The sequence below is a fragment of the Semicossyphus pulcher genome, unplaced genomic scaffold (genome assembly GCF_022749685.1).
Source record: "Semicossyphus pulcher isolate SPU_LCO1_2020_fin unplaced genomic scaffold, fSemPul1.0.p SCAF_8, whole genome shotgun sequence".
NCBI classification, from domain to species: Eukaryota; Metazoa; Chordata; class Actinopteri; order Labriformes; family Labridae; genus Semicossyphus; species Semicossyphus pulcher.
Genome location: NW_027211759.1, coordinates 2,461,242 through 2,477,213, shown reverse-complemented (window position 1 = coordinate 2,477,213; position 15,972 = coordinate 2,461,242). Strand labels below are relative to the sequence as shown.

The following is a 15,972-nucleotide window of genomic DNA, read 5'->3' as shown; positions in this document are numbered from 1 at the left end:
GCTCTCAAAAACAAGAAAATAATTAAATAGAACGAGGAATATTTACGTAAAATAGGCGCAAATATCTGCCTTGAAGTAACACGACAGTGTCACTTGACTACGAAGCCCTAAGTGGCCATGCATACATATATTTTATTTACTCCATTCTCCTTCAGTTGTTTTGCTGACATCGGAGAACTTTGGGGTGCAATCAGATATAAACTGAATCTTCTTCGCTCTTTGCTGCATGTTTTGGGGACTGTGGTTCATCTTGTTTTGGTGAAGTTTTGGAAGAGTTGTTGGAGTGTAACTGCATGTCTCTTCCCTGTCCTCTGGTTTAAACCTGTGTGCATACGAGCCTGCTTGGAGTCCAGTTCAGGGGTGTGTAGGAATGAGCAGCCCATTTGTGCTCTGCATGGGGGGGCGACACCCAGACATGCAGCCATAACAGTGTGATCACTGTCTGCTCCACGGCTCGAGGGTGTGTGATTTCTTGTTTACCCGTTTCCAGTGTACACACAGCTGACTTTTTACTGCAACTTTCTGTGATGATTCTTCGTCATCAAGATCTGAGATATCAGTAACTCAAAAGCAAGTGTGGAAAGACTGAAAGACTTTCTTTGGACCTTCGATACCACCTGGTTAAGAAGACGTTGCTGTATCTGACCTGCTTTCGGCCCCAAAGAAAGCGTCAGGGAATGATGATAATTATTATAATTTATCCCTGTGGACCAGGAAAGTGTTTAAAGTGTTGCTGCATTCAAACCAGTAGTTCTAGACATAATAACTACATATTTTGTGATGGCCAGCCGCAGTGCTGTCGGTTTAAAATCGGGTGACGTGATGGTGAAGTTGCAGAGCTGTGGTGACTCAGTGTGAGCAGTTCGACAGGTCTTTTCACGGCTCCTTCCTTGCAGCCTCTTCTTGCCTTTTTTCTGGGAAGTGTCGTCTTTGTTGTCGTGTCAGAGTGATTCAGTGCCCTCCGCTGCCCGGACTTGTTCCAACACAACACTGACTTCATCTCACAAGCGTCTTCCCACCGTCCTCTCTGGCAGGCGTCCAGGCTGAGAGGAAACATGTTATTATTGTGTCATTCAGCCGAGTCATCCCACCGATGACAGCATGTTCGCTCACAGCAGAGCAGCTGAGGCCTTAATACTTTTAACCTTTTCTTCCTGGCGGTGATCCCTCTTTCACTGCCGTTCCGGTGAAACGTCGCCTGGACAAGTGCAGACGGGTGGAGAGCGGTGTGGTTCAGGTGGTCCGCTGGCAGGTGGGGCGGCTTTATCTCCTTCTAACGCTGGAGAGCAAAAAGCTTCTCAGAGACACAAATCCAAACTCTGTTAAAGAAGCAGCCCAACTTTTTCGTTTTAACACCGTTCTGAACATAATTTATTCGTCACTTTCGTGGACATTTTCCCAGAGAGTCTGAGAAGAAGATGGATGTCAGTTTCATCTTCATGCAACCTGCTAGCATAGCTTAGCACAAAGACTGGAAGCAGGGGGAAACTGCTAGCATGGCTCCATCAAGGTTTTTATGTTGTTTATCCAAACAGGTGTAGACGATAATGATAATGATAGTTCTTTTCTTCTCCTCTTTTTTTGTTTCTAACTTTTTTAGAAGAGCTTTTTGAATTTGTTGTTTTTACTCTTCATCCTCTATGTGCTCCTTTTGCATCGCCTCCTCCTTCCACATGTGCTGTCTTTAAATGCAATAAAACAGCGGAAATGTCAGAGCTATTTTGAGAGCAGAAAACATACGTTAGGATGTATCGTAAAATCTTATTTAACATAAGCTTAAAGGCTTTAATCAGCCAGCACTTCTCTGCTCTCCTTGCTCCCTCTTTGTTGACTCTCGGGCTCAGGTGTGTCTCTCTGAAAGGTTTAAAGCTTCTGTCAGTCACACGGACCTCCGGGGCTCTCGGGCACTTTGTCAGCTTTTACCTGAGGAAGCTTCGGTGGAGGCAGCGTGCTCGGTCATGTCTGTGGTGTCACTTTACACAGAAACAACAACCTACAGAGGACCTGCAGAAAACCTGCTCGACTCCTGCTGAGGAGGTGAAAGTGCTCCTCGTGTTGTAGACGAGGGGGGAACATTTCAGCCCCGACACGAGCGAGAGAAAAAGATTTGATAACACACAGGACGAGGAGGAGGAAGTAAAGCTGCCGGTAATCCCGGTACTTTAAAATCACTCTGAGGTGGATTAATCATTTAGTGTGAATGGGAGGTTTGAGCCGGTGCCAGGTATGACAGAATCCCACAGCACTGATTACAGAACGGAGACGTAATGAGAGGGCAGAGGAGGAGGGAGAGGTCAGCGCAAACTTTCTGCTTTCAACTCCCAACTCTGCTGAAGCACCGAATAAACTGACAAAGCAGCAACCAGAGCCCGTTTCTATACACCAGCTCGATCCTCTATCACACAGGAAGACAAAGTAATCCCTCAGTGACTCAATATGAGTGGATGGGACGTTTGTGTTATAAAAAGTCAGTGTTGATAATAAATATAGTCAATTAGAGAGATTGATTCCACTGGGCGTGCTGAGTAGACCTTGAAAGCCAAGAGCCCCTTCTCCAGGACCCTGCTGGTAGTGCCTACAGATCCCATGATGCATTGCATGAGAGCAGCTGCAGTGTCAAACTTGCGTTTCTTCCGACCTCTGCTCTAGCTCCAAAAAATGTTGCTGAATCATAGAGTGGATATAAAAGTGGGCGTCCCCGTTGGTTTTTGGACTGACACTTTGGTGGCCGCCATCTTGGTTTTCAGGAGACAGAAGGGACCATATTTGGAAGAGGGCGGAGGAGGAGTGTGGGGTTAGCAAATACGAAGTTATCAAAGCTATAAAATTTAACACCAAGGCTCCAACAGCACAGAGGTTACGTTCAGTGACTGAGTTAGCTGAGGTGACACCTAGCAGACAGCTAGCAGCTCCCACCTGTCACTCAGAGAGGCCACGCCCCTAATGATACATCCCTATAAAGATTCTCCCCGTACAGTTGTCATGAAGAGAGAAATGAGCTATAGAGACCCAAACTGTTTTTTGTACCAGGCTGTAAACATGTTTATTTCTGCTGTAAAGTTTAACATGGGGCTCTATGGGGACTGACTCACTGCTGGAGACAGCCTCAAGTGGACACCAGAGGAACTGCAGCTTGTGGCACTTCTGCGTTTGCTTAATTTTTCCCTTTAAAAATCTGCCATTAGATTATTAAAAAAAAGCTTTTATTTTGAAAGTCAAGTCTTTTACGTAACGATTGTCTCATTTGACACGGTGACCGTTGATGCCCTGAATGTTCCCTTTTCCTCAGCCAGCCGCTATCACAGAGTTTCTGACCCACATCCAGCTGTTCTCCGCCCTCTTCACCTCCATCCCTTCCCTCATTTCCTCCCTGTTGGTCCTCCGCCTGACCACAGGAAGGACAGGAGGAAGTGATGCTGATGAGAGCAGAGCTTATCAGTAGCCTCAGTTACCATCCACTCTTTTATATATATTTTTTTTATCGTTGCAATAATTTTGGGAGCAGCTCGTTCTTCCTCTCGGCCTTCACACGCTCATCATGCTGCACTTTGTTCTTTCAGCTGCTTCAACAAGTTAGTCGTGTTGCTTTGCGGCGCAGACGCAGGTTTCATGACCTCTCTGCTGGTTATTGTTTCTTCTTCACATCACTTAAACCTGAAACACCCCCAAACAAGCGCCGACGAGCCGTTTCAGGGGACCAGCTCTTCGTCTTCTGTTCCAGACGTTTGACTTTAGTTTCTCCAACCGTCTCTGTTGTTTACTCTTCCTGTCTAAACTGCTGCTGCGAGGTAGGCACTCATCACATGACATGCCAGCTCCCCCACAAGTGAAGCCCAAACCTCTCCATCGCCCCCTGGGGGAGGGGCTGTTAGTTTAGGGAGCGCTTGATTTGATATACAGAAGAGTTTTTTACAGGCGGAGCGTTTTAAACGTCAATATCACCGTCAGTCATGTTTATATAATCGTGCATGATCATTGATGATTTTACATCCGTCTCTTGTCAGTCACACACAGTCTGCTCCTCCACCAGCTGCAGGAATTAGACCTGGATTTGTTTGGTGGTGCAATTGCAGCTTGTTTTCACAACTACATATTCTGTGTTTATTACAAAATAAAAGCAACAGAGATGAAGAAAAAAGCAAAAATCGAATGTGATGACAGCTTTAAAACGATCTGCAGAGATGGAGAACAGTCGAGGAAACGCTTGAATTAAGCAGGAAAAACAATCTCACTGAAAATAAGCTACACTTGATGATTCATTTTATTGATTACATTTTTTGACCCTGAATCGCTCAAATCTGATGAGAAACCAGGATGAGGAGTCAGAGAGGAGGCGACGCTGCAGCTTGTTACTGCATGTAGAGTAAACTGGACCCCAGGAGGTGTAAGGATGAGCGTTAGGGTCAGAGGTCACAGTGTGTCCCACCTACATCGATCCCTCTGTTAAAGAAGGTGGAGGAACAGATGGACCCTCAGAGCCATTAGGGATCTATTAGTGACCCAGAGGCCAAACGTGAGTTCAGTAACTCGACACCGGAGCGGCCACATGGAGCTGATTGACCTGTTGCTCCTCAAACCGCCTCCGCCTCCGCTTAGGCAGATTAAACACCAACAGAAGCCAAACACCAGGAAACTTTTATGGATCGACAGTTATCTAATATACTCAGCTTTTCAAAGTAAAAGTTTCCTGGAAAACTAGCAGAAAGAACGCAGGTTAAAAGCACTTCAGTGTCGTTTTTAAATCAAGAGGGTTCCTCCACTTCTTATAACTTAAAACTCATCTCTGTTGACTTTCCTGCAGGCTGACCGCTCAGAGGAGCGTCGAGGACGCCGAGGAGGTGGAGCGGGAGCGTCGGCGCAGAGCTCGAGAGGCTTCACGCTGGACGAATGGCGGCTCGCTGCCCGGAGAGTCGTCACCGGAGAACGAGACGCCAGGAGAGGAGAGCATGTAAGATACACACAGACCAACTCACGACAAAGTTACATATTACATACAGTTACATGTTTTATATTTTTAAAGTATTTCTTTTTATATTTATGTTTCCTTACTTCAGATTGTTCTGCATGTTTGTTAAAGCACCATCAGGTCAATGCAAATTCCTCATAATAGAATTACTGGGGCTGGTTTGAATCCCGGTTCAGACGCAGTGGGCCTTTCTGTGTGGAGTCTGCATGTTCTCCCCGTGCATGCGTGGGTTCCCTCCGGGTACTCTGGTTTCCTCCCACGGTCCAAACACATGCTCGTTAGGTTCACTGGTGACTCTGAATTGCCCGTAGCTGTGAGTGTGAGCGTGAAAAGTTGTCTGTCTCAATACATGTGTCCCAATTCAGGGGCTGCATCCTTTGAAGGACGTATCTGAAGGCTAATTGCGTCACAGCTGCGTGTCAAAGGCTGTCCCATTTCGAGGGCTCCTTCAGATATGTCCTCCTTTTCCCGGGCCACGGAGGATCCATCGGGTGCATCCTTCGCTGCCCATCGTATCCAGACATTCATTGCGCGTCAATTCAAATGAGATGGTGGCCAAGGAATACACTTTAAATGTAAAAGTTTTTGGTTTCAACTCAAATCAAATATTTTGTTATTTTGAACAAATGTTCAAAATAACAAAATAAAACAATAGGTGAAGTTATGTGACGTTTGTTATCTTAGCTAGTTTGGCCGCTAGCTACCTGTTGCTAGGCGACAGGAACCGTGTTTGGTGACGCAAGGGTAAGGGCGGGAACAGCTGGAAATCCTCCGTAGACCAGACTGTCTCATTTCAGTTCAGCCTCAGTGTCAACACAGACTGCGGATGACTCATCCTCCGTAGGCCGCGTCCTTCGAAGGATGCACCCCCTAAATTGAGCCCCAGCTTCTGTGTCAGCCCTGTGACTGACTGGCGATCACTCCAGGGTGTACTCACTTTTTCCCAATGAGAGCTAGGATTGGCTTCAGCCCCCCCGGATGGATGGATGGATGGATAAGAATTACTTGGCTGATTCTGATTCTTGTTTTCACCAAAGTTTGAGTTACAAGATTCCAGTTCTGATTTAAGGTTTGAAGAACTCTCACCTATAAATATCTAATATGAAATCAAAGAGTCGTTAAATTCCTCGTCCATGTGATCATGGGAACCTGGGAAGTTATTAAGTGCAGAACATTATTCACTCACTTCCCTCATGTCCAACGACTTCCTGTACAAGCTGCTAACTGTGTGACTGTTTTTTCTGAGTGGGACTTTAAAGAGTCTGTCATCGTGTTTCCCAGCTGTGGAGGTCGAACCTCTCCCCCCTCCTCCTCCTCCTCCTCCTCCTCCTCCTCCTCCTCGTACGCTCGATGGTTTACTGGTTTCACGTCTGGTTTCATAAAACAAATGTTTCCATCGGGGAAAAGCTGCAAACAACCTCTTCCCTCCCGTCGAGCTGATGTGAAGACGCACACACATCTGCCTTTTCATTACACAACCTCCAAAGAATGTTTACTACAAGGCGTCTCGGGGGGGAAACCACCACCGTGTCAAAGCTTGTGTTTCAGCCGCCGACTTTTCATTAAAGACTCTTTAAGTACGGCTCCGACACCTTCTCCTCCGTCACTTCTCAGTTGGTTTCAGACCGCAGTGACTTGACGTGCCGCTCCTCTGCAGCCTGTAATTTAGAGGTTTGGACGCAGCGGTGATGTAATGATGTTTTTGCAAAGTTTGTTGCATGATTTCCTGCCCTCAGAGGAGGTCAGAGGTCAAGTTTGAATCCACAGACGTTGGTTGAAGAAAGCATCAGTCTTCTAATGAGTTATTGGTCAACCGACGTGTTCAACAACGTGGTAAACACTCTAATCTTAAGAACCATGAGAGACGTAGTTTTATGTTAAAGAGCTCAGAAATGTATGAAATTAGTTTCATTTAAGAAAAACAGAAAATTATATATTTTGTGTTGCTTATGCGTTCTTCAAAACTACAAACATGAAAACTTTAAAGCATCCGACAGTGAAAAAGCAGTCACATATCTTAAACCAGACAGGTGGAGGTGTTTCCTGATGGATGTGTCTCATCACACGTCACTGACTCACTCGTGTCAGGAATCTGTGCAGGTGTTGCCTTCACATACAAACAGAAACATTGGCGCTCATTAAGACTGATTAGCTGCTGTGAGCTCATGCAGAGACTCCCATCATGCATCTGGCCGGAGCCGAGCGTCTTAATCATGTGGGGAATGTGGAGTGAATTCCTTTCTGCCAGCTCCCGGGAACCCAAAACACACTGTGATTACTGTTAATAAGAGAGGGAACAGACAGGAAACTGTTCAATGAATCAAGACTTCATTAAAATGTAACCCTTAAATAAAGGTTCAAACATTAGACAACAATAAATTAGATTATTACCAACCTACTACGACATTTTGAAGCCTTAAGTGGCATTTTAGCTGTCTCCATCTTGTTTTTTTGACCATGTTTGGACAAGAGAGGGAGAGGGGGACGCACTGGTTAAAAGGCCGTCATTGTAGCGACTTGTCAATCACAGGTAACCCCTTAATCCTCCCCTGCTTTATGGTCTGTGTGACTCTAAATGGGAGCACCCACCTACCTACCTACCTCCCCAACCTACCTACTTATCCAACCTACCTATTTACCCACCTACAAACCTACCTACCTACCTACCTACCTACCTACCTACCTACCTACCTACTTACCTATTTACCTACCTACATCACTAACCTACCTCCCCACCTACCAAAACCTACCTAGCTACCTACCTAACTACCCACCCACTTACCCAACCTACCTACCTACGTACTTACCTCCCTGCCTCCCTAACCTACCTACCCACCTACTTTCTACCTACCTACCTCCCCACTTACGTCCCCAACCTACCTACCTCCACAACCTAGTAACCTACCGATTCAACCTATCTACCTACCCACTTCTGATTTTTGTTAAACATCATGGGAAATATCGATCACCTGTTGCTGTTTCACATCATTTACCTCCCGTCTCTTCCTCAGGTATGACGGCGGCCTGAAGCCGAGCAGCTCTCCGTCTCTGGAGGAGGACGAAGGCTTCAGCGACTGGACCCAGCGCCGAGAGAAGCGGAGGCAGCAGCGCCTGCAGGAGCTCAGTCAGGGAGGCGAGGAGGAGGAGGAAGAGGAGGAGGTCACCATCAACAAAGCTGTACCCACAAGGGCCTCCATTACATCTCCAAATCGACTCCAGAGGCAGGAGCGGGTAGAGGCGGACAGGACCAGGATGGAGACGGAGAGGAGGAAGGAGCGTGAGGAGGAGGCGACGAGGGAGAAGGAGAGAGAGAAGGAGGAAAAGAGCAAGAGAGAGGAGACGAGGATGAAGAGGGAGGAAAGTCAAAGGCCGAATACAGAGGTAAGAGTTTCTTAATGAAGGACTGCAATGTCTGAACGAGTCAAGTCTAGAATAATTCCAAATCAAGTCTTAAAACATACCGGAGAGGACTAGGTCATTTTTCCAAATCCAGGTCCGATCCTCGTAACATAAATCCTTGATCCTTTGAGACAAGTCAAACACAAGTACAAGTCAAGTCTAAAGTCATGAGATGTGTAAAATCTAGTCTCAAGACCTTCAATTTAAGTCCAAGTCAAGTCTCATGGCACTCCAGATGAGACAAGTTAACTTTCTAGGCATTCGAGATGATCTGAGTCAAGTTCAGGTTATTTAAGACCAGTTATGTTAAAGCCTATGGTCGTTTAAGACAAGAATGAGTTGGACAACTTTCAATCCAATTGGGACAAGTCTTCGTTAAGTTTTAGATGATTCCAAAACAAGTCCCTAGCTCAGTAAGGGCAAGATCATACAAATACACAAGTGGTTTTAAGCTGATAACCAGTCAACATTCAGGTCTCTGTCAGCTGAGTAAAAATGTCTCAATGTATGCAAAAAGATTCATGTTGTTGAACTTCATGTTCAGGTGGAGAAAAGAAAAGAAGTTAAAATCTCCTACACATCCAAGGTTTTCCTCCATCAAGAGCCCAAACACAGCAATGGAGACGCCACCAAGGAGGAAGTGACATCATACATGAAGAGCAAGACAAAGCGCTCCACCAGGTGTGTAGTGTGTTTAACTAACGTGTATAGTGAATATTGACCTTTGTTCATATGATAAATCCATCCATCCATCCATCCATTTTCTTCTTCATATCCGCGGTCGGGTCGCGGTGGCAGCAGGTAAGGCAAGTTAGCCCAGACGTCCCTCTCCCCAGCAACATTTCCCCGCTCTTCCTGGTGGATCCCGAGGTGTTCCCAGGCCAGGTGGGATTTATAATCCCTCCAGCGAGCTCTAGGTTTAGCCGGGGGTCTCCTCCCAGTTGTACGTGCCCGGAAAACCTCCTATGGGAGGTGCCCAGGAGGCATCCTAATCAGATACCTGAATCACCTTTATTGGCAAATGAGTTGCGCAGGAGAAGCGGATCTACTCCGAGCTCCCTCCAGGTGTCTGAGCTCCTTACCCTATTTCTAAGGCTGAGCCCAGACACCCTAGATCCACGATCTATCCTTACTACCAAAGAGTTCACTTAGTTTTGACCTTATTTTTACATTCTTACACTTAATTACCTTTCTTCAGAGCTTGGGATGTGAAGTGGTCTTTGTGCCGTTTATTTGAACAGTACACAGACTCAGATCAGGTCATTAATAAAGCTGGGTAAAACCTCCCTGGTGTGTGTGAATAGCAGAGCGGTGGAACCGGAGGAGTCGGAGGCCATCCAGGAGACGGAGCAGCGTCTGGAGAAGATCCGGCAGAGCCTCCAGCAGAAGGAGAGCCAGGAGCTGGAGCAGCTGAGACACCGGCAGGCCGAGGCCGAGCAGGAGCTGGAGGAGCTGAAGAGGAGGAGGGGGGAGAGACGGCGAATCCGGGAGGAAGAGGAGCGTCACAAGCAGGAGGAAGAGCAACATCGGCTGGCCAAAGAGGAGGTAACCAAAAAGATATGGTGGTGGTGGGATGACCGACCAGAGCTAAGAGGAGAGTGAATATTTGACCTTTATTTATCAAGTAGACACATCTCTAAAGGGATGATCATTTGGATTCATGTTGTCCTATGTTCCCAGGGTCCTAGTTTTTAAGTGTCATAGGCCTATGTTTGTCCTTTGTTCCCTGGTTCCTTTGTTCCCAGTGTCCAATTCTTAGTTTCTTAGTTCATAGGGTCCAGTGTCCTTCTTTTGTTCCCAGGGTTTTATCTTTCAGGTCCTATGCTCCTAGGGTCCAATGTTCCCAGCGTCCTTGCGCCCAGCGTCCTATATTTTCAGCTCCTATTTTCCCAGGTTCTTCTATCCCCACGGACCTAGTTCTCAAAATGTTGTCCCATGTTCCCAGTGTCCATTGCTACAAGGGTCCCATGCACACATGGTTCTATGTAACTACGCTTCTGAGCTCTGAGGGTTGTTCCTAAGGTCAAAGGTTTGTCCTATGTTCCCAGTGTGAATATTAAAAATGGTAAAATTGGACCTGCGAGTTTGTGCCTCTTTCTAGCACAATGCGAGGGGTTAGGTTAACATGGGGGAACATATGTTTCCTGGAGATCATAGGGCCCTGGGAACACAGGAAGCACCCCGACTGTTTGCTAACATGTTAGCCAAAACCAGTTTATAAAAAGATAATATGATAAAGATGTGCATTTTTGGCTAGATGTGAAGTTATTGTGCCCTCTAGTGACCAAACAGGGATTTTAGCTCAAAAAGGGCCAAATTTAGCTCGTGTGAGAACAAATTTCCCTCCAAAATAATTTTAATGAAAGCTAATCAGACCCGTGTCGAAGTATAAATGTGTTGTGTAACGGTGTTTGTGACCTGATCTCGCAGGAGGAGAGGAGGCGGATGAAGGAGGACATCGAGAGGAGGAGGACGGAGGCAGCGGAGAGGATGAAGAGCCTGAGCACGTCCAGCGTGGACGGAGATGAGATGTTCAGTCCCTTCAGTCCCAAAGCTCCCACACACAAGGTAAACATCGCCTGACTTGACTGGTGTAGAATGATGTTGCTTTTATAAACGTGTAGAAAAAGTCTTTGACAAATACCTGTGTGTTATTTTCACAGCTGATGGGTTCAGGCTCAGCTTGTAAGTTGCATGTGCGTGTTTAAATGTGTGTGTATTTTAAAAGCCAGTGTGTCACCAGGAGAAGCATGTCGTGTTTTCAGAGATCTCACTGATACTCTCACTTTGGTGAGTTTGACTTGTGAACCTCCACACCCGGCTGGGCTCCTGCTGCGTCCCGGCTGCTGGAGACGACTGTTAAAAACAAAAACCTGGAAAATAATGAGCTTATAAGTTAATATATTTTGTGCACAGGATGATAGTTAGTGTGCACAAGAGAAAGAAAGATTCTCTGGACTTTAGTGGTTTAGTTTTTGGATGTTTGATGTGCATGACACTGCATGTGTGTTCTGCACCTGTGCACCTTCTGGTTCTTCATTGAAATGAACGTTTATTTGTACCATGAATTTGAGGAAAATTTACTACTAAAGTATTTTAGTAGAATTTTACTCGAGATTCAAACTGGACTGACATGAAGCCCAGTGAGCGTTTGTGTGAAACCCTTTGTTTTATCGTGGGTCCAGATTTTCAGGATCGTTTTAGTCTCTGCATGGTCTCATCCATATGACGGAGTATTAGGGCCGTATTAAAGAGAAAAAGGACGAGGATGAATACAAAAAGTAAAAACGATCTCATATTAAGATAAAAAAAGTAGCAGATCCGTTGGTCTCTGTTTGTCTTGGAGCTGTTGCGGTCTGAGCAGAGTCGAGATGTAATTAAAACGCTTCTTAATCAACATTAAAAATGACCTCAGACTTCTTCTTCTTTTTCAGATCACAGAGAGAACGGAGTCGCTGAACCGCTCGCTGAAGAAAAGGTGAACATCCTCATCAACATCCTGATTATCCTCCGATCATTCTATTGATGCTTTCACGGCTGCATTGGTCCTTAGTGGCAGAGTTCTGGATGTTTGAGCATCATTATAAAAACATTTACGCCCTCAGTTCAGCCTGACATATTTGGGATCTTCTCTGAAATGTAAAATTAAGTTAAGATAAGATAAACCTTTATTGATCCCAATGGGAATCTGTAGCATTTAAAAGCTTTTCTTTGCAAACAAAATTATATTCAGTCATTCATTCAACCTTTATTTATGAACGAATGAGAGACGTTCGTTCTCTTTTGTTCTCTTCCCGGCAACATTTACTGTAGTGTACACAGGAAATAAAACAAAAGACAAAAGTTTTAGAGGAACATTCAAATGTATGAAACTGCAAATAAAGGCTTGAGGATACATTTTGAAGAGGTTTAAAAGAGAGAGAAGGTGTCGCAACAAAACCTGCATTAGATAAAGTTTGATCAAAACAAGACATATGTAGATTCTGAACGTTAAAACACCAAAATTAGAAGCACATTATTGACTTTTGGGTTTCCCTTTGCATTTGCATCAGTTAAACTGTCCCTGCAGGCCACCGTACACTCCACAAAACAACCAAAATATGAGAATCAGGCAAAGAGCAAATATATTTTATAACTGAGGCCTTTAATGTCGCTCTTTTATATACTCTTAATGATCTATAAGACGAGCTGCAACAAAACAGCATTTTATTCTCAACTTGCGACTTTCTTCAAGTCTTCAAATGTCTTGTTTTGTTAGCCAATCTTACAAACACATTTAACGAGACAATGATTTGTTTGGTGGATTGATAAATCACTTAAATGTTAGGTGACAATCAAACAAGGATTTTCTGGCTCTTAACGGATCCTTCCAGCCGCCGCCTGCAGCTCTGTTTCTTTCAGTTACATGATTCCTGAAGGTAAACACTGATGAAGAGGGTCAGAGGTCACGTCGCCCTCCTCAGCTGTGATTTATGTCCTCGTTTTAACTCCGTCCAGATGCAGGCGGCCATGTTTTCTCTGATGGTTTGGTGAGGGACGGTGGCTCCAGGCCGTCTGCACACGAGCTCAGCAGGAGAGAAGCGTCAGTGTGGATGCTTTTATTTCTAAAATAACTGTAACAGGAAGTGAACACAGGGACGTCACTTTGATCGATATTTGATTCAACTTTTGTGCAGACTTTTATGTCGGACAATAAATCTGACTGAGAGTTACAAAAGAAACTTTCAACTTTATTTAAAACTTTTAGGAAAGATCCCAAAGTTTCCAAAAATAACAAAAAGAGGCTGAAAAAAGTGTAAATGTGCCTTAAATGAAGCACCAACCTTCAGCTTGAACATCTTACAGCTGCTGAAACAAATGACACACAACACACAGTAACCTGCATACAGGTTACATGATAATATGCTGTGGAGAGAAGAGGATTTATGAGCGTTAACGTGACTTAAGGTGGAATTTAAGGTGGAATTATGGTGAAAATGAAGACATGAAGCCGTCACAGTGACTCCTTCGTCTCTGTTGTTCTAACTGCTTGTGTTCCGTGTCGTTCTGTGTGAATCAGTAACAGCTTTAAGAAGACGCAGCCTCTCGTCCTGCTGCCCAAGATCGACGACAAGATGGAGCAGTACGCACACGCTGTGGAGGTCAGTGCACACACACACAAAAACACTGTTTGCAAAAAGAAGTCTGATTGAATAGAAGTCTATGAGAACATTGATCCTGATTTGTTCCTTCTGTAAACATGTTCCTAATGAGTTTATGCTCTCAATCTGTAGTTTCAAGTCTTCAACACAGCATGATGTTCATTTAGTCAATGATGCTCCCATTTTAATCAAATTTTCAGTTGCCATTTTTCCAACAAACCAGATTTTAATTAGAAGTTTGCAGACTTTATGCTAAGCTAAGCTAACTGGGTGTCTTATATTTAAATGACTGACATCAAAGTAGAAGCCTTTAAACGTTTTAATCCCCGTGGTGCTCACGAGCAGCTTCTGAACTTTTGCACCCTCATTGTTTGAAAGCAGCTGAGGGGCAGAAATCAGCTCTGACCCTTTTTGTGCTGCGTTCACAAATCTCTGCAGCATCTGGGCGACGACACCACAGCACAGGGAGCCGGACAGATATACGACAGGAATACCCGACGTTCAGAGCTTTTTATTTTGATCCTTCCGCTCCCTGTTTTCACTCCTCACCTCGGGCGGTTCCCAGGCTGATTAACGGCCCGGCCGGTGACCCGAGGTTAACACAAAGACTCTTATTTATGGACGGCTTTAAAACATTAATACAAGTTTAACACAAAGAGCAATAAAGGGCATAAATCAAAGGTCTGAAGAAGAAAGAATGTTAGTATCATTAACCATCTTTACATCTTATTCTTAGAGTGATAAACTGTATTCATACAAAGCTCTTTTAAAGTGTGGAAGTCCGAGTCTGCCAGTATTAAAACTGACATTTTTGTATTTGTGTGCACATCAACTTTAGCAAAAGCTTCTTCAAACTTCTTCAGTGTTTTCTCCAACACATTTAACGACCAATAGTATGGAAGTCCAAGCTGCCAATATTGAAATTTAAATTATTCAATCAAGCCGAGGTTTAATAAATAAAATGCTAACATTATTAAAAAACAACAACTTATGTTTCATGTTTCTTTTAGTGTGCACATGATGCATGGCATTTTCAAGAACATTGAAATATGAAATCATGAATATTAGAGCCACAATAAAAATTCATATGAAATTTGAATGGGGAGGAAAAATTGTTTTCTTCAACACATTAAAGGTCCAACAGTATGGAAGTCCAAGGCTGCCGATATTGAAATGTAATCAAGTTAATATTCAAAGCTCCTGTGAGGAACTTTGTAGTTTGTGTTGACTTTGGCGCCCCCTGTAGACAAAGAAGTACCTATTATCTCTTTGCTGATCCGGTCCTGCTTTCTTTTTACATTTACACATATCACTCATTGAGACTCTTTGCTGTGGAAAATGTAAACAAAAGCTGTTTCGCCCACGTGCTTTTAATCCCCTTGTCTGACACGTTCCCCGCGGCAGCAGTTTCAGGCTTTGAAATGGAATAATCCGTCTGGTCACTGTTGGTCTGGTTTGCTTTTGTCATAAAGATGCATCAGAACTTGTTTCAGTCCGTTTCATAACCACCAAAAAACTCCTCACAGGAGCTTTAAATTAAATCTGAACTGTCAAATCTGAAGAACTACGGACTTAACGCCAACAACGTCAGTACAATGCCAATAGTACGGAAGTCCGAGAAGGCCAATATTGAAATGTTTTTTTTTTATCAAAGTAAGATTTGAAAAAACAATGAAAAAGTTCAGTTACATTATTATGTTTGATCATCAAAATAAGTGCACAAAAATTTTAATAAAATCTGAATTGATAAAATATTTACACACTGTCGAGGTCCAAGGCTGCCAATATTTACATTATATTTACAAACAGTCAAACAGTGTAAGTACATTTAAATTGAAAAAACAAATCCAATAGATTACAGTAGTACTGATGTCGAAGGCAGATAATATTCAAATTAATTTGATAAAGTTTAATGAACTTTTTTTAAATTGTGTGCACATGATGCTTTTGTGTTTGATGGTGAATATTAAAGCCAAAATCAAACTTAAAAAAAAAAAAAGTACAGAAGTCCAAGGTGGCCATTATTATTAATTATAGTTCAGTATGTAAAAAGTTTTAAATTAAAGTTGTCATACCCTAACCGCTTGTTGTTCTTTTGCAGAACTCCCAGGAGGCCCGGGCAGCGAAGGCATCACTGAGCGACCTTCCCAGCTCACCTGAGGTCGTCGCCTCCAAGAAAAACCTGTTTGAGGCCGGAGAAGCCTGGAGCCAGAGTCCCAGTAAGGGGGCGACCTGCAAGGTGAGGAAACACTCAGAGATCTGGGTTTCTTAAACCACGTCTTAAAACTAAATTATTCCATCTGACAAAATAATTTATTCTGACATAAATGAAAAGAACATATTTTATTTCGTTCTTCTAAATCAGGACACTGAGGGGATAAAGGTGGGCGTGGCCAACCGGATCACTCAGTGGGTGAAGGGTCCCTCTGACGGCGGCAGACAGTCTCCCGGCAGACCAGCTGTGAG

The 15,972-nt window shown here is 44.1% G+C and overlaps 1 protein-coding gene across 2 annotated transcripts in view; it reads left to right on the top strand.

Moving 5' to 3' along the window:
- The window catches only part of lsp1a (lymphocyte specific protein 1 a), a 29,327-nt gene that overhangs the window by 5,440 nt on the left and 7,915 nt on the right, over window positions 1-15,972 (top strand). The window contains exons 2-10 of one of the 2 annotated variants that reach the window (XM_069686292.1): window positions 4,802-4,948; window positions 7,978-8,347; window positions 8,910-9,046; window positions 9,673-9,910; window positions 10,796-10,933; window positions 11,800-11,843; window positions 13,425-13,506; window positions 15,608-15,745; window positions 15,872-15,967. In XM_069686292.1, coding sequence (XP_069542393.1) covers window positions 4,802-4,948; window positions 7,978-8,347; window positions 8,910-9,046; window positions 9,673-9,910; window positions 10,796-10,933; window positions 11,800-11,843; window positions 13,425-13,506; window positions 15,608-15,745; window positions 15,872-15,967 — 1,390 coding nt within the window. Of the gene's footprint in view, window positions 1-4,801; window positions 4,949-7,977; window positions 8,348-8,909; window positions 9,047-9,669; window positions 9,911-10,795; window positions 10,934-11,799; window positions 11,844-13,424; window positions 13,507-15,607; window positions 15,746-15,871; window positions 15,968-15,972 lie in introns of both variants that reach the window. The other variant, XM_069686291.1, reaches the window with a different exon arrangement.